At 39.1% G+C, this 20,150-nt stretch overlaps 1 protein-coding gene across 1 annotated transcript in view; it reads right to left on the reverse strand.

The window, feature by feature from the left end:
* Positions 1-341: 341 nt before the first annotated feature.
* C14H7orf50 (chromosome 14 C7orf50 homolog) overlaps positions 342-20,150 on the reverse strand; it is a 35,030-nt gene continuing 15,221 nt past the window's right edge. The window contains exons 4-5 of the mRNA XM_039560528.1: positions 8,353-8,434; positions 342-3,967 (exon numbers count right to left, since the gene is read on the reverse strand). Of these exons, the coding sequence (XP_039416462.1) occupies positions 3,785-3,967; positions 8,353-8,434 (265 nt within the window). The 3' untranslated portion in view covers positions 342-3,784. The remainder of the gene's footprint in view (positions 3,968-8,352; positions 8,435-20,150) is intronic.

Consider the following 20,150-nt stretch of genomic DNA (forward strand, 5'->3'; position numbering starts at 1 on the left):
TAAATGACTTATCAGTTGCACACAAAGGAAAACACAGCCCTGATGACATAATTAAGAAGTTGCATCACAGCACATACGCATGAAGGACTAAAATTTAAATTACACGGACAATTTCCATTCTTATGCTTTCTAATTTTCTGACTGCTTGACTTTGCAACTTAAATCTCTTTTATGATTGTTGTTTCTGACACTGATTTGCAGAAATGGGAGCAGATTTTAACGTTTGTTATTCTGCCTTACTTGGTGGCAAGGTTTAGAAAAACGCACAAAACAAAACCAAAACCCCCAAGTTCAAACCAAAGATGTGCATTTCTAAGCTATTTGAAATAATGGGAGAGGAGTCAATAGTCACTTTGCTTTAAAATCAAGAGAAACACAGCAGAGCAGTTCTCCAGTAAGAGGAAATAAGGAAATAAACCACACATTCAACAACTACAAGATGCCCTTTCCCAATACAAACAGAATCCATTTACCCAGTAATTTTACAACGGTGATAACAAATTAAAATTGTGGGCAGACAGTGGAGAACCAAATAGATACACAACCCATAGCAAGGATGAGCCAAATTAAAGGGAACTTCTTACACTGTCAAATTTTGAGTAATTAGTACTTCCATTAGAGGCACACTTCCAGCTTTAAGCAATTCTAAGTAATTAATGTTCCTTTATTTTGCCTGGAAGTCCTGACTTCAGCATTCTCTTAGGACATGCATTCTGCTAGCCAGAGCTACACAATGCAGATTAACTTGACTAGAAGGTGATTAGCACAGGCAGATGAAGATGTAATTTGTCATTCTGTACCCACTGCTACTTCCAGCCTGGGATGCAATTTTATGTAACACAGCAGACTGATTCAAACAGAGGCAAAGACACGATTTTGTCCTATCTGTACCCAGATGATTGTCTAAGATACCAGCAATGTTGAGATTTGAAAATTGGACATGACCAAACGACAAAATGTGAATGAAGTGCCAGATTACATCTTCCCACACAGCTCCAACCAGCTACAGGAATTCAGTAACTGACTGCACACTTAATAATTTAAGATAAATAATTTTAAATGCATGATGGAGGAGGTTTTTCTATACTTACTCATCACATAATGTAAATTTAGGGATGAAAATGCCAAGCTGAGCAGGAAGCAGAGGCTGGTGTGGTGGATAGTACATGGACAAGGCAAGATTTGCTTGCCAGAGGCACTACAGCATTTGCACAGTCTGTGGATAAGCTGTCTGGGTCCTCACAATCTTTTCTTTACAATGGGCCTAGCAATACAGATCCCCCAAAAATGTGGGTTCTTGCATTTCCTGCCTGTTTTGAAGATGACTTGTTTGCCCACCAGCTGAAGATTCTTGAAGAAAAGGTGTGAAGTAAAATAAATGAAATGGAATTAAAGTGCCCTTTTCTATTTGTACTACAGCATCAAGTATTAGACAACTCTTAGAATATTTCATATTGAGCTTTGACATGCGAGACACAACCCCACCAAGCAGCAGTTTTACAAATCTTTTACCCAGTTTCAAGACCCCTCTGACCCTTGGACAGTACCCACACCAAGAAGCACGTGGCAGAAAGCACCATGCCTTGCTTTCTCTGCCAAACACAACCACAGCAGCAATTACCTTCAACTGTAGCTTCTGGATTTTCTGAAACTGCAAGAAGCAGAACCCCAAGACCATGATCTTCACCCAGCAATTGGTGGGACTGAAGGGAAAGCTGGAATTGCAGCTGAGGAAGAGGAGAGACAAGCAGGACCTACTCCCAGAGGTCTATTACTGTGCTGGTGAGAGCCTCTCAGTGTTCTTCTCCAAATACTACTGTCCACATGGACTCCAGATTGACAGGCCTTGTGCTTTTAATATCAATTGATATAAAATTAACTATGACATTCTTGATCTACAAAGCTTCTTTTCTTACAGATTTGTCAGCATTTACACACTGTCAGAACTAAGATCCAAGAAAGGCATATCTCACCAAATATGTCAAAATCATAGAAGGTTCCCACATTTTTGCCCAGACCTTACCTTTATCACCTTCTTTACAATTCTCTTCCAAAGTGCACTTGCAATGTGCTTGTGCTTTTGAGCTACAAGGTGTCTCAAGTGCACAACGAGGACCCAGATTTTTGTGTGACAGAGAAATCAAAAGCGGTGACATTCAAATATCTTGAGGGAGAACAAAAATTCTTCTCTGACATCTAACATGCAATGATAAACTCACAAAAAGCCACTTTGCAAACTTCATCCCTGAGAAATTCCTATTTTCCCTCATGAAAAGAAAAAAGTATCAGCTTCTGCTTGGAGTGACAGCAGGTTTTCCCAGCTGCATATTCTCCCGTGTAAAATATATGACCCAATGATCTTTACGAGTTCACTAAATGTCAGGATCACTTCTTTTTATTACAGATCCTTTACACCAGGTTTCTCACTGCAAGATCAATGCTATACGGCTCAGAAAGGCTTTGACTGTGCCCCGAGGCACTGTCAACAGCTCAGTGAAGAACCTGGACACTGCTGCTCAATTCTGCCCATTCTTGTGCCAAACTCCATCCCAATTATTCTTTTAGAGCAGGGCATGCTGGTTTTTAGTCTTTTTTTGGCTGAAAACATCCTCCTCAGCAAGTCAAAAAGCATAAGTTATTTGTTATTAGTAATATATTTCATACTTTTTTGTGATTTGTACTAAGCCATGACTAGGAAGACTGTCAAATCCACTCAAATGCTTCTTATTGAAAAATCAGGCCTGCATATCCATAGATCCTCCCCTCCTTCACCCACCCAAATTAAAGCTGTAATTCCCAAAGACAGACACTCTTCTGAAACACCACACATTTCATATAGTTGTTATTAATAAAGTATGAACAATGTTTGCAGAAATATTAAAGAATCAGGTCAAGAACTCTGTCTGAATACCAGTGTTATTAAATAAGCCAATCATCCAACTTTTCAGTAGTTAATGTCCTTGGTTTTTACTTGAAAGCCTCATTTTCAGCACGTTCATAAGAGACAAATGTCCCATGCCAAAAGGAATGAACCTGAATTAACTCTTTTGGATGCCAAGTGCAGGAGGAAGAGGAAAATGCAATATTGGCAGGCTGGATAGAGCACAGTGCTTCTGATCATAGGGCAAGTTTAGATACAGTCTGATGATTACAGCACATACAGTCAAGGATTTGATCTGTTCCCATCTGTGCATTATCTGAGTATCTAAACAATTGCCCTAATGCATTTGAAAACTTTAAAATATAAAAAGAAAACTAACAAAGCTGATGGTATCTCCAGATCACTGTGTGAAGTACTAATAAGCAACTGTGTTATACAACCCGTGTTCAACAGACTGAAAATGATCTTTCCCAAATCCAAATGACATCCTTCTGAAGCTGAAAGTGAGAGATTACAGCTGGCTGAGCACACACTGTACTGTACATTCATTTTAAAAGCTGCCATTGTAAAAGACTCTCCAGGCTTGATGTTGGGTTTCTTTGCTCTTCTTATTAAGAGCTGCAAAGTTCCTCATATTTAGCAGTAATTACAGGGGGAGATGGAGAAAAACTAATGAGACAGAGAGAGGTTTCTTTTTTTAAAGAGGTGCAGTAAGATTAATAGCAAGACTATGGGCTATATATGTTATTTTTATTTCATCACCTCCAAACACGATAAATATTTTCAATTGGAAAAAATTATGAGTATAAAATTTAGTATTATCTTTACAAATCCTTTACAGCCTCTGTATGTGACATCCTCTCCTTCCCTCCACCAGACAACAATTATGACACAAGAATACTCTCAGGACAGCAGTTGCAGAACTTGTCTGATGCGCTCGCACTTCTCCAGCAGGTCTGGGTCTTCTCCATCAGAACCATCAAATTCCTTCATAAAAGCTTCTGCTTTCTGCACAGTTTTGTCTCGTGCATTGCCCTGAAGCCCTTGCAGATAATCCAGTAAAATGGTGAAATACTTGTCTGGAACCTTAAAAGAAAAAACAAAAGGAAGGAAAACCAGCTTTATTTTCTCCCCTCTCAATACTTATTTACAATCACATCACAGCAACACCTGAAAGACAACTAGGAAAACGGCATGGGCTTTGGTGTTTGCCAAAGTCCAACTCCAAGTGGAAATCCAAGTGGAAATGTTTCCTGCCAAGGTTCAAGCTGCCAGGAGGGAAGGACCCTGGTGAGAGGACTGTCATGTGCTTGGATGGGCAAAGCATCTGAGAGGAAATGCTCAGCAGATGTGGAAATGCTCATCAGCAAACGCAAACACTGCCTGACAGGGAGCCCAAGGCCCTGAGGGTTGGTGGAAAAAAAACCCAAAACACATTAGCCAAATCCTCCTTTTGGAAACACAGATGCAAATCTTACTAAAATCAGTGAGAATTGCATGCAAATGTCTGAAGAAAGAATTTTGCTGGAATTCCCCTTGCCCTTACCCAAAATTGTTTGCTGAGATACCACCCACCATTGCACACTTTGACAGAATGCTTATACAAAGGAATAGAACTTAATTTGAAAAGCAAACTGAAATTAAGACATATGGAAATAATTTTTAAATCATGCTGACTAAAACTGATAGGCTCTACTACCGTGTCCAACATTAAAAGCACTTTAGTCATCTACAATTGCCTTACCCCTGTTTCACTCCCTTTCTAATTAACTAGTCAGAGATTTAAGTTTTAGCTTATCTTGTACAACATACAATTTAAATGATCATTATATTAATCTTGACAATAACTTAGCAAAGACTTTGGAATGATTTATTCAGTACTTCATACTGAAGTGCTTTCAAAAGTAATAGGTGAGCAAACCTACGCTGATCTTAACTTCGTGTTGTGTATCTGTGGAACAGGCTCCAGCCAATAACAGGATATTTTTTGCTGTGAATCATGAGATGTTAAGATGATCTCATCCTGCAAATATGTTTCTCCATGTTTAACTTTACACATATAACTTGACATGAGTCAAGTTAAACACATACGTAAGTATTTAAAGGATTCGAGACTAATTATTCGAGGGCGGTTTCAATTCTGCAAAGTACCAACATTTCAGAGAAGACAGAGCTTCAACAGACACTTAATTTACAACTTACTTCTCCAGGGACATTTGGCAGCAGAACTTTGATCACTAAAAACTTCTATCACTCCAAAAGAAGAGGAAGAAAGAATATTCCAACACTGCCTTCATCAATCAGGGGTATTACAAAGTAATAAATCAAAACTAAAGTCTGTGTTCAGCTTCCAAACTTGTACACTATGGAAAACCTTCTAATTCTTCACACAAACACTCTTGCATTAAAGAAACAATACAGTTACAAAAGAAATATTAATTTTACAATGATTAACACTGAAATGGACGATATATGAAGCGTTGCTATACTATACAAATCAAACACAGTGAAAGATATCTGTATTTTTGGAAGTTTTCGCTCACAGTAAGCTGGTACTAATAACAGATGAACCCATTTAGACACAAACAATTCCAGTGTGACAGCGCTCCTTTAATACACATACTCAGTACTAAGCTTTTAAAGCTCAGCAACATTTCCATGTTTCAAACCTTGGCCAAGTTATCTCTGTAATTTACAACTCTTGTTCTCAGACCTCATGGCACAGACATACCTGTGGAACTACAGTTATTATTATATCATTTAAGCAAAATGCTTGAGGGGGCAATTGAAAGCCTGCTCTAAATTTAGAAATACTAAGTGTGCAGACTTAACATGTGGCTGCCTGAAGCCTAGAAAACATTTAGCATTTGGCCCTGAGGGTGCTCAAGTGTTCAAAAGGTCTGATTTTTTCCTTTAACATAACACAGCTCTGAGGTTTATTTCATCAGGAGCTCAGAACACAGCACCCCGTGGGCAAGGTAAGGTAAGATCGTATTTCCTCCTGGCTTACACAGACAGTAGAGCCACAGCAAGGACTGGAACACACAAAGTACCAGCAAAGAAAGTTAATGAAATCCAAATTCTAGTTCCTCAAATACAGTAGTACAAAAGCAGTCATTTCAGGGGTCTTGGCGAGGTTTTTCAAGGAGGAACACAATCCTTGCTCCAAGGTCAGTTCAAGGCTGGTTTGAAATTGGAGATCAAGATCTCCCACCACAGCATTGGCAGTTGAAGCAAGGCTTATGGGATTTTGTTATTATTCTTTTGTTAAACTGTTTTGACCATTTTCTTGTGTCTTCTTCTCTCTCACACACCAAATCTTGCCTCTGTCCTAACTTCCTAATATGCACTAGAGCTGATTAATATGGAAATAACCCCAAGTGAAATAAATACGGAAATAACCCCAAGTGAAATAATTCCTGTCTTAGGGAAAAAGCAGGAAACATTACAAAAGAGTACCAGGAAAAGAACAGTTATCACTTTTAAATTATCCTGTGCAACTCTGAAGTGTTCAGACCTGGAGACCTGCAGACACCCACATATTTTGCAAAGCAAACACAGACACCAGCCCAGAGCAGCTCAGCTCGTTGCCTCCAGGCTGCATTTTGGGCCACCTTCTGCAGAAGCTTCAGACAGCCCTCCAGGCCCTGAAGTCCAGAAGCTGAAGACTGTTCTACTAACGTCCTAAAAATGCTGTGCCAGATGATAAAGACCAACAAATGACCTAGTGCTTATTTTATTCTGGGTGCTGGAGAAGTTTACACACCATAGGTACACAGGCCTGGCTGGGAAGCTGTCAGCCAACCACCAGATGGATTTTAAAGGAGCTTAAAAAACCATTCATCCAGCAAACAATTTCAAAATCTCAACTTATTTCTTAGAGAAAGAGGCCTATCAGTACAGGAAACTCAATTCAGGCCTTTGCATGGCTCTTCAGTAGGCATCCAAGTGACACCGTGAGATCAAAGATGTGGCTTAGGAAGGAAAGAAACTTATGTCTCCTTTTGTACTTTAGTCATGCTTGGATTACCAGCAGATTTTATTCTGTAATGGACAGGAAGCTGAATTTGGGTATAAAAAAATATTCAAAAGAAGCTGGGTGTGCCCTCCCTATGGTCCTGATGAAGAAAGAGACTTCATCATACGCTTAATTATAAGCACTTGGCAGTTGTACTAACTTCACTGAATCTGGATGCAGATGTTAATCATTCTCTGAAGCTCATATTCAATGCTTCTCTGATTATTAAACTACAAAATATGTGAATTTAAATTAACCAGAGCACTTCCATCAGAATTTAAAATAAAAGGAAATTTCATTTCAATGTTGAGAAATAAGGAGATAATCTGTGTTTTGATACATAAAACAAATGCTACTTACAGTTCATTGTGTCCCAGTGTATTTCAACACAAACCCCAAAGTAAACAGGTAAAAGAAGCAAAATCATCCCTCTGCCTGCCAAACAATTTCTAGGTAGCTTTGAAGAGCATACACTGATTTTGAGAGGTTGATAAAGACTTTTAAAGGAGAAACTTAAAAAACAGAAGACAGAGCAAACAACGCAGAAACCAAAATCAAATTTGTACTCTGCAACTCATCTTTTTAAAGTATTTACACCATGTGAACATTTTTGCCTTCATGAAACTCTGCTGTTAATTATCTGGCTGTCTAAAAAGGTAACACCCAGAGTCAGGTGATTGGCTTAAGAGCTGCTGACTAATTTGAGTCAGGAAGATTGGTATGAGTAAATGTTCAAGTGCACACAAAAAAATCAGCAAAACCTAACTGAATATCAACAAAATGAACCAATAAGTGAGGCACTGTGCAAATGGGCAGATGTTTGTTCTATTGCACAACAAAATGAATGACCTGAAATCCTCATTTGATACCATGACGGTCAGACACTTATTGGAAATTCAATTTATGTTGTTTCTTAAGTTATGAAATGAATGGATTTCTGTATGGATGCAAGCCTGGCTTCTGGTTATACTTTATGCTCTTCACAATCAACATCGGGTTTCACTTATATTTAAATGAGAGAGCTATTTTAACATCTTGGCAATATGGATGTACATCTTCTGTGGAGCCAGAGATATCTGAAACAATATGAGAGCTGCGGTTTGCAGTATTGGGTTCCACATTAGGAAATTCAAATTAAGGATATGACTCAAATTCTCAGCAAACTCCAGATTTAAATAAAACATGAATCTGCTCTCTTTATGCTTGATATCCATCAAGTATAAAAATCTAGCATACACAGGACAATGAACACCAACAAAATAAAAAGATCAATGATAAGCAATTAAAATGCTTCAGCATCTTGGTTAAAAACAAACTAATTTGTAAATTATTAAAAAATTATGAGACAAGTGCATGGCTAGTACTAGGAAGTTTTGGTTAATAAAGAATAGCTATAACTAATGAATAAGACTATGTCATGTTTGTTCTGAGAAAAAGCAGCATGAATACAAACCTTGTCTTTATCATACATGTGCAGGAGAAGCCACGTCTGTCTTGTCTTTTGAAACTTCCATTCTTCTGGGTTTTTAGACCAGCTGTAGAAAATAAGGAAAAAAAATTGCTTAAACTGTGATATCAAACCATTCTTTATTTAGAAAATATTCCCTACAATTCTTCCAAGTGACTCTTTGTATGCATGACACGGAGTTTCATGGCACTGTGGGACACAGATACTGGCACATGTTTTGTACAAGGCCACCTGGCTTCTGTGCCAAAAAATCATAGGAAGATATCATAGCCAAGAAGGTTATAAATTTTCCTCAGAAAGCAGTGATTCCTTGAAGTTAAATATCAAGTCCCACTCCCCAGCTTTGGCCCATCCTTTATGAGAGGTCATTGCCCTCGTTTGACCAGGACAACTGAGCACCCCAAATCTTTACCCCTGCTGCAGGGCTCAGTATCTGGGGAGGTGGAGGGGACAGGAATCAAGTTTGGGCTTCAGAAAGTTGGTATTTCACATTTATCAGAAATTTATATGAAATTAAGCAGCCTCTGAGAGACTTGTGCTACAATGGTCACCTCAGCAATGGCTGCAGCCCATCACAGATGGCTCTTCTAGAGCAGACAAAATTCATCCTTCAGGAGCAAATGTTTTAAGGCTTGGGCTTGTCTAAATGTGTGACTTAAATGCTTATATTTATAGGCTGGAAAAATGGGGGGGTTATGTCTTTCATGAGGAATACTTGAATACTGTTAAAAGTGAGAGGCTAAACAAATTATTAACATCTGCAAATGTTTTTTGGCTGTTCAGCAAACACATTTTCAATATGCAAAATTTTAGCTGGGTTAAAATAGCACATTTATGTGCATCTTGAACATGTTTTTAAAGCTGGTATATTCTGGTTTAGATGAAGAAAGAGGCATTTATTTCTATAAAAAAATGAGCAAACCAGTAAATCTCGCTATAAAATGAAGACTACTTTTTAAAATTATGTGCTTGAAAATATGTATTGTAACACATACAAAATCTGACAGTATGCTAAAGTATCACTTGAAAAGAAAGAAAAAAAATATAAGGAAAAAAACCAGAAACTTTCACATTTATTTGATTTTTCTCTAAAGAAAAGTAGGTCTCCAGAGGGTAGCATGCAAGATGCCATTAATGTTCCAGCTTGTTTTACACAGCAATAGAGAGCACAGAGATCAGTTGAAAAGCCAGCTGGGTAGGAGAATTAGTATTGTTTAAACACTGTCAAGTCTAATAAAGCAAAAGAGTCCTCATCTCTGGTGAATGCTGCACCAGCAAATACATTGTTCAGCCAATTCAATGAAAGAGAAAAAAATGAGACAACAAATTTGTACAGAAAGGTTTCATGGAAGCCTCTGAAGAAAATCTAAAGAAAAAGATTATTGTCTTGATGTTCAAATTCAAGATAAAGAACCACAGCTTATCATTAGTTAAACATAATAAAATAGCTTATAACCAAAATATAAGGTAGAAATCAGACAATTAACAGTAAACCAGGAAGGACAGACAAAACATGAAAAACCACAATATATCATCCTTTACGTGCTCAAGTTAAACCTACAGATGAGCTGATTTAGAGGCTTCTTTTGGAACACTGTCAATAAATAGGCAGAAGTTTGCAAAACCAATATTGCACAAAAGCAGAAGGCCAAAAAGCTGACTGAAAATGTTACAGAATTAAATAAAAAACTACTATTATGGTGAAACCATCCCTTCTCCCACTGCCACCCAGCTAGAAACCACAGTACTTGCAAAGCAAAATCACACAACCCTTGGTGTCACTTGTCTTTGCAGCAAAGTGCCCAACTGGACAACAAATGGCACCTCCTGAAGTGAGAGGAGCCAACAGAGAATGAGGTAAAAAAGGCTTTTCCTGTGGGTGCAGTTCGTGGGGTCAACAACCACCTGCTCATCTGTACCAGGCAAACACAGCAACTCCTAACTGAGCAACTGGGACTTCTGCCACCAGTCCTTCACAAGAAACAAAATAAAGCAATGACAGGACTTGCTGATTTTTTTAGCGTGTTCTTTCATGAGGTTCATCCTCAAGAAGAAGGAGGTAAGTTTAAAATTCTTTTCTACATGAATAAAGCCTGGAAACAGTTCACATTACAGTCTTTGCAAGGTGACAAGAACAAGCTGAGTGACAGATCTGTGACTGCATCCCAGGAAAACAGGCCCTCTGCTAATGGAAACCTTTAAAATATGTCTATTTCTCTAAACCATTCTATGTATTTCAACCTTTGTGATGATATCCATTGGTCAGACACACCACAGAGTACTCTGAATCTTCTGCTCTCTGCTAATTTTATGTTTCTATCACAGTATCACCTGAGTACTGTTGGCATTAAAACTTGAAAAATACAGCCTGATTTCATTTAATCTCCTATAAAACTATAGGATGTTAAAATATCTTTATTACCTAGTTTATAAACAACTGAGACCAACAAATGAGTGCACTATAAGGTTAATTGCTCTTATTAACCTATTACCAAAACCATATGCTCTCTTCTACGTGTTAAGGCAAGTGATTGTACTCCTGCATCCAAGACTCCATATGGACTTCCACTCCTGTGAATTCTCTTGTAGAAACAAACAAAAGCTTTAGTATGTCTTCCTGGAAGGTTCTGCTCTGTATACACCACAATAATTCACATAAACAACAAATACTTTACCATAATCAACTGCAGAAAGTACATTTGTGTCCATTAGGGCACCAGAGCCTCACAAGCCATTTCTTTCATTTTGTGACCTGTCCTATTAGAATCAAACACTAAATTATTACAACAAGAAAAACCAGTATTTTCCTTAATAGCTATAGGTGTACTTGTATTTTCAGAAAATACTCCTAAGTTTTTAACTGGTACGCCAACCACGGCTGTATCAACAACTCCTGTTTCTTCCTCTTCAGAAAAATGGTCCTTCTCTTGACCCGAATTCCTATCAAACTGTGGGCAAAACACTCCTGATAATGGGTGCACAATCTTTAATGCAGATACCATGACAGTTGCTCCCCCAAACAGTTATTAAAATAAAACTTTTCCACTGATTCCTCTGATTATGACAGCTTTTTCCTACTCCTGTGACAGCTTTAAAATCTATGGAAAGTATCGCTCCATGACAAAGTGAGAGCAGTATCTCTTTTTATCAGGATGACATCATTTGTACATTTTTAGAAATGCTCAACTTTTAAACTAGAGAAGTTCAACCCTTGCAACACACGAGAGGTCTCATTTTGCTGTTTACATGCAGATAAGCTTCCTTGACATATTACAGCAGGAGAAAAGGCTTTTCCTTTGACTGATCAAATATACAGCGCAAGACCAACTACGTTACAGTTAAACCCCCTGTTTTTACAGACAATCACAACCTCTTTCGCAGTTTGAATTCACTTGGTAGCTTCTAGAATTATCTGTGTCAGGATCTAATACAAACTATGGAATTGGATGAAAAATATACATGTGTAAAACATGTATTTTTCCAGTGTGCCTCGGGCTAATTTTCAATCCATTGTACAAACGCTAATCGCCTTCTTTAAACAGCTAATGTTTGAATCTTTCTCATGAGCTCCCGCTCATTGAAAAAACACACTGGTTGACTTTAGTTAAAGAGAACTTAAATGTTTGTGCAAATGATCATCCTAAATGGCTTTGAAATTGAATAGACGGAGGAAATGAATCAAATAAATCAAGCAGCTTAGGAAATTTTACATTTGGGCTTTTGTTTTTTAGCAGGAGAGTCTTATGTAGAAAAGCTGCCCAAGATTCTCACTAGTCTATCTCATAAATGACTTTTAGTGTCTACAGGCATCTCCCATAAATCTATTCCCAAAACACAGAAATTGAGGCAGTGTAAGTAGGCAAGCAGAAGGCAACAGGTGGTGTGCAGGGCAGAGCTCTCGCTGGGATGTCCAGGGAGAAGGAGATGGGGAAGGGAAAGCAGGAAAATTGGTTCCAGAGACACAGTATGAGAAAAACATTATTGTTTTAAATTGGATTCAGGAAGTCAACACAATGCATCTGCTGAGACTACTGGCCAGGACAAAGCTCTCCAGAGCTGTCACAACTGGCAAATAATCACTGAGTGCAGAAAAGCTCTGTGCTGAGAACCAACCCTTTTACTGATTCAACCTGAAAAAATTATCATTGGGTAGGAGACAAGTTTCAAGAAAACAGAAAGACTGACAGGGATGTGACTGCTGACACCTTCCAGAGCACACGAGAGCACTGCCGCTTGCCAGATGCAAGGACACGTAGCCTCACATACATCCACTGCTCCAGGTGAGTGCCCCTGGCAGAGCAGCCCACCCTGGATACACCTTTCAGCCTGGCTATCTATCCAAGGAAAAGCAGATTGTCACCAAATTGGGATTTCACCAGCATACAGCCCGGGTTTAGCATCAGGGAATTAACTTGAAAGGTTTCTCCAGCCCTGAGGACCAGCTCAGAGCACAGCCTCCTGCTGCTCTCCTGTGATTTATCCCATGCCTGACATTCCCAAGTTTCCCTCAAAGGAGAGACAAAGCCATGGGTCTGGCCCATTACACCAAAGTCAGGGCTTAAACTGAAAAGATCTATGGAAAACGTTAAAAGCAGCATTCTACACTACACAAAAATGGTCCCGTTCTTCCCCCCTCATTCATCTGGGTTCTTTTCTGTTCTGATACACCAGTTATTCACCAGCCTGCAACCTGTCCTTAAGGATCACCTGTGTTCTTCTACAAACCCCCCAAGGAAGGCTGAACAGGAGTTATGGCACACGATTAAGGCTTGCAGGAATCAGGTTAGGTGCATTATTCCCCAAACTCTCTGCAAACAGCATCATTTCTGAGCTCACTGCCCTACCTGTAAAATGTGGATAACAGGTGTTTCCTCAATAAAGAACAACCATACTCCAAAAAATTCCCTTAAAGATATTTAAAGCCTTGCTGAAACACTTGGCACTCAAGGGATCTGCTGGAATATTTCACAGTGCAGTGCATACAAGAGCAGCCCCTTTAAAACCCCATGCCCTGGTGTTTAAGGCAACTCACTGCCCTTATAAGGCCCGAATTTGGAAACTCTGAATGCTGTTATCAGGTCAGTCCAGAGGTGAGCCCAATGCACATATGGCCAACGGGTGAGCAGGGAACACTGCACCTCAAAGAGGCTCCCTGGAACCCCTGCAAGCAGCATGGAGGGAGCAAAAATTTGGCATAAGCTCGTTCTTGTGGGAGAAGAGGCACTTTGTGGATGAAGGTTTTATATAGATATATAAAAAATATATGGATATGCATGGAAGCTTAACATATGCCCCAACAGTGCATAGAGTGAAGCAGGAATAATAATTTTTCCTCCAGTTATAACACATACAATTATTTAAAGGGAAATGTAAAAGTATTTATTTTTATTGGGGGTACTCAGAGTTTCTTCTATTTCTCTAAGGGGCATTTAAAAGGGATTTACTTTTACAAAGATGTTTTTTGAAGGTCTGGTTTTCCACACAAAACTGCATGCCCAGAAAGCTGCCTCATGGTGAACTTCATCGCTCAGTCCAATGTAAGAAGAAATGTCAGTTCAGGTGCATGTGATGCTGATTGTCCTCATTTGGAAAGAATAGGCAAAATTTAAATTCTGAATAGATTTTCAGAGACTAGACTGGAACAGCTGTAGTTAAAATCCTGGAAGCATAGATCTGTGGCAAGACCCAATATTAGGCATAAGAGACAACTGTAGCCTTTAACCGTGTTTTTCTCATGTTATGGATGAGTCTGTTTATTTCCCAGCTCCTGGAGAAAGTTAATATATTTATGCTGATATTCTCAAATCCAGTTTGGAATCTAACTAAATTGTGACTCAGATAAAGGTTTTCCTTATTTTCCTGGAAGAGAGAAAAGACACTAATGGAGCTCGTTTGCCAAAAGAAAACTTTCTAAAATTGTCAACAGATTTTAGAATCGGTGCCACATTTTTGGTTGAAAATCCTGGCACCATTTTTCAATCTGTGGTTTAAAAACATTTTTTAATATATTCTTCCATCTGGTTTAGACACAGTATAATAACTATAGACTTGTGAAAAGGCAAGAGGAGGAAGCTTTTTTTTTTTCAATTTAGGAATCACACATGCAGGAAAAAAATAAATGTGCTTTTAAGTGTCCCATTTTCATCCTGATGTCCAGCATTAGGACAGATTGTATCTGTACAGCAAAGAGGTCACAGGATTTTCTTAGAAAGTATTTATAAAGTGAAAGGAAGGGGCCTTTGTGCCATAAAGCCAAGCTTTGATTAAATCTACATAAAATGTTTATCACAGCTTATCTTTTATTCTACGTACTTTTATCACTTGCCATTATTTGTAACGTTTTATATTATGTTTGCATCCTGCAGCTTCAGCCAAGCTAGAAATCCTCTTCCTCCCCCACCACAGGCTCTGTTCAAACACAACATGAGACGTTCCCTTGAAGAGCTTCAAGTGTAAACAGATGAGACAGATGACTGGTGGGAAGAAAAGTTGACCCAGAAAATTGTACCAATGCCTCAAAACCATGCAGCAGGTCGTGAGCAGAGCTCCTATCTCTTACACCTGGAACAATACACGTGGGGTGCCTCCCTGTGATTCAGCTTCTCATAGACACCAACCCACCTGCAAATGCCAACAGCATTCCACTGGGGAAAAAAACCTTTATAACTTCTTTAAAAATTATTGTCCTGATACAGTTATTTACTTGCTGATATCTGCATTAGCCCACCTGCAGCAAAACTGCATTTTGATTTGAAAATATATATATATATATATATATATAGCAGTAATAACATGCTGAGAACTTGCTGTTGTTTTCAGTAATAACAAAAAGGTCAGGCTTGAAAGCCCATAGCTACTATTACTGTATTTCTAAGCTAAATGTGCTTTTTATTTTACATACATTCATAAAAAGAACACAAAGCAGGAGTTGAACTATCACCGAAGAAGAATAAAAAATAGAATTTGAGCCCTTCACAGCCCTGCAAGGAATATACAACCAAGTGCTATCCCAAAGTCCCATCTCCTCTCCAGATGTCCATCTTTTCTTGCACTTAATTCTGGTCACACTGATGCCTGAACCAGAAATAAGGGAAAGGGAAAATGAAAACAACTGTTATGCCTCCCTCCCATGAAGAACATCCTGGGGGGTACGAGGAGATAAAGAGGGCCTCACACTCTGTATGAAAAGCATGTAAGGAGCCAGCTGCACGTAAAATCCTTTCCAAAAGTTGGCAAAAGTCCATTTATATAAATGCTTTCTGAAGATCAGATGGGGGATATGCTACCCTCATGCTACCCAGAAAAAACAAATATGGTCAATTCTCTTCTCCCTTACTGTTACACCAAAAAATCTCTGACTGTGGTACAGAACACTCCTGCAAGGGCACAGATTCAAGCTGAGTAGCTCATTTTCATTGCTTTTAAAATTTTAAATCAGCTTCTAAAACTTTAAAGGTTCATACAAACAACAAAATAAAACAAAAAAGCACACCAGCACCAAAAAAACCCACAAAAAACCCCCCCCAAAAAAACCCCCAACAACAAAAAGAACAAAACAAAAAAAAAACACCCCAAAACCCCAATAAAAAAACAACAACAACAAAAAAACTCCAAACAACAAACCACCCAAACTTTTGGGTTTTATTAATAAAACACAAGAAGTGTATGAAAGTGTCATGGTTTTCCATATAGCGATGCTAAAAAAAAAAAAAAAGCTGGAAGAGAAACAAACTTCATGTGAAACTTTATCTGTGAAAGTTTTTGAGGAGGGATGAAGAAATGGCCACTTGGAGGAGGATTTGGATACTGAAGATGTTGGCTGATTGATTTTGCTTTGAACCAGCCAGGACACCCAAGAACCAATTTATTGCTCGTTACACTGAGTACAGGTTTGTGCTCCTCAGCTCTGCACGGGCTGTTTCAGGCTGCCCTGAGGCTGCAAAGTGATGCTGGCACCCTGGGAAGGTGCCTGATCCAGCTGGGGCACTGATCAGCAGCACTGCTGAAAATGGGCTGTCTTTTTGTACCCAGATGTCTTCGATTTGTCAGGCTGGGTGTTCCTGAAGGCCTAAGGGATTTCCACAGCCAACAACTGCTCTTCTGCAGTTCCAAAGTCCAGAGCAGGATTTCACTGTACCAAGAAAAGCAGTGCTCTCATTCTGCTAAGGAGATGCCAAATGCTGAGCTGCCCTACATCCCAGAACCAGGCACGCTCTTCCTTTCTGGCTCAGCATCCAGCAGATCTAGTCCCAGCTGCAGGGAGCCCAGCTGGCCTTCTCTCCTCCCCACAAGATTCAAATCTTGTTCTGCACGTTTCCCAATAGGGTTTCCCCACCTCCTTGAGGAACAGGAGCTGCTTAGAGGGTGGATCATGGTCTCAGTGAACCTGAGGGGTGAAACCCAGCCCAGCTGTCTGGAGGATGGCCAGGCAGCAGCATCTGTGAAGAGACACCACCAGTGTTCCTCTCTTTGCCTGACAACCCTGACAAAGAACTGGCCTCAAATCAATCCCATCCCTTGTGGTGTCCAAGGATTCCCTCATGCACCCTCCAGGAAACGGGAAATCCCTCCCTCAGATGGAAGCTGAACCTTGAGCCTGTGTTGCAGGACTGGCCTTGTAACTCCTCTACAGAGCTGGCCTGTTCTGGTGGCCATGTCCTGCAGGTATACAGCTGCCAAACTGCCAAATATTGGACTGTCAAATTCCTACTGAGCCCCTTTACCAAAGTGAGCTCTCTTAGGACAGTACTGAAGAACTGCTATTTATTAATTTGGATACCAGCCCTTGATGCACTGTTGCAGCAATTACATTTGTGGGCTTTTTAAATTTTAAATGAAATCCATGTATTTTTATTACTGGCTAGTTAGGCAAAGTTCATTTTTGCTACTCAATGTAGCCCTCTTCAAATGACCCATCACACAAGTGGCTCTTACAGTGCATCTGAGAAGTACCACAATTTGGGGCTATTCTGGACGAATGACAAGAATATATATAGAAGCCTTAAAAAAACCCCAAAACAAAAAAGACGTCAACCATCCTTGTCATTTGGTACATCCCAGTTTGGACATCCCACGGCTGCATTCATTAGGAACTATGGCAGAGGCAGATGGAGATGGAGTGTTGCAGACCCCATGGCATCTGAATCTCCCAAGTTGTAATCTTACAGAATGATTTACTCTTCTTTTTGCAGAAGAGCTCTAAAAAGGGACAACATCAAGATCAACCTAAAAGCACTCAGCAGTTCACAGCCCACTCACATTTTTTCAATTTAGCTGAGATATTCAGCTATCTCTCACTGCACAATAAAATCTGCTGTCACACCAAGGTGTTTAGGACAGTGTAAGATTCCCCTCTTCTAATACCCTGTGACATGTGTTGCACTACTAAGATTTTAAGTCGTGTATGCTTAAAGAAATGGATCTACCAATTACTGCTTCCTGCAGATGGCTCTCATTCCAATTCAATTTCACTCATATAAAAGTAATTACTGATACCTTTTTAGGCATCATCATATTAATATATGTGTGAAGGAGGAGACAAGTTTTATTAAGGATCTAGTTTTATTATTTCAAAAATATTTCTTGTTATTCTAACTCTGGTTAGGAAGCCTTGACAGCTCCCTGGAGCTAATTGATTAATAATCATTGCCAACAGCATTTTAAATTTTAATTTTGGCTTTGGCTGACTAGTCTAAATGATTCCCTAGAGCTACGAAACTCCTCACCACTACTACGAGTATTTGGGCACTGGATGAATAGTTTGAATGTGTTTGAGGAAGTGAGTAGCGGTGTTAATTCTCCCAGATCTGAATTTTATGACACAGAGAAAACATAAAAACTCCCTTTTGCGTTTCTGCCATGTCAAGAACCTAGTCTGAATGGAAGAAGATGGGTGAGCACAAAATGCCTTTTCTCAAAGCCAGAAGGAGGGTTAAGGATGGGATGCCTGGGCTTGGAGCCAGGAGTGAGGCAAGGAGTTTGGGGAGCCTGGGGGGAGCAGACTTCAGAAGCTTGGAGAAAAAGCTGTGCCTCACACTCCCTCAATGCAAGCTCACTGCAAATGAAATTTTCCCAAAATAAAGCAAATAAACCTTGCCATCTGCTTTTAGTTAAAAATATCAAGAGGTAGTTTGTTGTAATATTTATATGTGAAATGGATTATTTTAATTATTCTGGTTTTATTGGACCTGAACAGTGCCAAATTCTCCCCCAAGACAAATGGAAAAGATCAAAGTGCTTGTGTGAGGTTTTCAGTGAGGACTGAAGATGTCTCCTTACTGTCAGGATCCAGTCCTGAAGCAGACTGGTCTGTTATTAAAGACTTCTGAATCTCCCTAATATGTCTCACAAGGTTTCTAAAATTAGTATCAGATGAAATAATATATTAAAGCTGCTTAATTATTTAATCATTCAATTAGATACAATCTCTTTTGTATAATACTATGGAAAGATGAAAGCCGGAACTCAGCGATAAATATCTAATGGCTACATTTAATAAACTGTTAAGAAAATTCATTTATACTAAATTTTATTTTACTGGAAATGAGTTATTAAAAAAGGAGACATTAAATTTCCTTAACCAGGTTTGGAAATCAAGATGTTCTTTTACGGGAAAGAGAATCAGACAAAGAAATCTTAACTATTTTTACCTGAGTATTCATGGATTTAATGCGTGTAATCTAATTTTCCTCGTCTGAGGAAGCACTTTACAGTCCAGCAGTTAATTACTAATACAACTTATAGTTGTGACTACATATATGTGAAGAATTATGAGAAGTTGTAACCATCCTGCTGATAAAATTATCAATAAATAAAAGCAAACTAAATTTTGGGGAAAAAAACCCCTAACAATTCACCAAGAATGCACTGGAAGCCTCCTCAGGCATAAAGTCATCTGAAGTGTCACCATACATCCATGGCAAAGCTGGGAATTTTTGTTCCTAGTTCTATCAGCAGCAATGAAGTGGAATAAAGCTGTTCTGATCACCTGCAGCAATACTGGCAAGGAGCACAACTGCAAGGACACCCCAACCGTGGAAGACAGAAACCCCTCCCAAGACACCCATGGAAAGGTTTGGAATACTAATCCATTAAGCCTGCATGCCCACCAGAGACTAGTGGCCTTCAGGACTGCCTTGAAATGCCACTACAGAACAAAATCCATGCAAACTTCACTTTCAAAACAAGCAACTGAGAAAAATCCTGCAGGTCTGTTGGGAGCAGGCACTGGTACAGGGCCAAAGACAACAGAGCCTGTGCTCAGATGAGAAGAAGGTTATGTCTACTTTCCCTCATATCACTTGTCTGAAAGGAGACCTTTGGACAGTACAGGGACTTTGGTGAGTCACAAACTTCATCACTGTTTAATTTATCACCTGAAAAATGGGGTAACATAGCACTTTCTCAAAAGCTGTCATAACGAGAATAAATAAATCAGTGTCAAAAGACTTTTCATTTATCAAAACGCAGTTGTGATATGCTATCAGGAAGGGTATTATGGAAAAGCAAATTATCATTACTGTGGTGGGGAGAAGATAGAGACAGTATGGTTTTTAAAAAACATATAAAAACCCCTTTAAAGATGGGGCTGAGCAGTCAGGTATTTTTCAGTTGATCCTGTAAATGATAGATGTCAGATGAAAGGATTTGTGAATTCATGTTAATGATGTTATTAAATACAGCATTTCCATATGAGAATGTTTGAACAAAATGCCCAAGTAAATATTTTGACAGCTTTGTTTCACACTGAAAAAATGGTAGAAGTGCAAAGAGACAGAAGGTTC

Source organism: Corvus cornix, chromosome 14 (genome assembly GCF_000738735.6).
Source record: "Corvus cornix cornix isolate S_Up_H32 chromosome 14, ASM73873v5, whole genome shotgun sequence".
Lineage (NCBI taxonomy): Eukaryota > Metazoa > Chordata > Aves > Passeriformes > Corvidae > Corvus > Corvus cornix.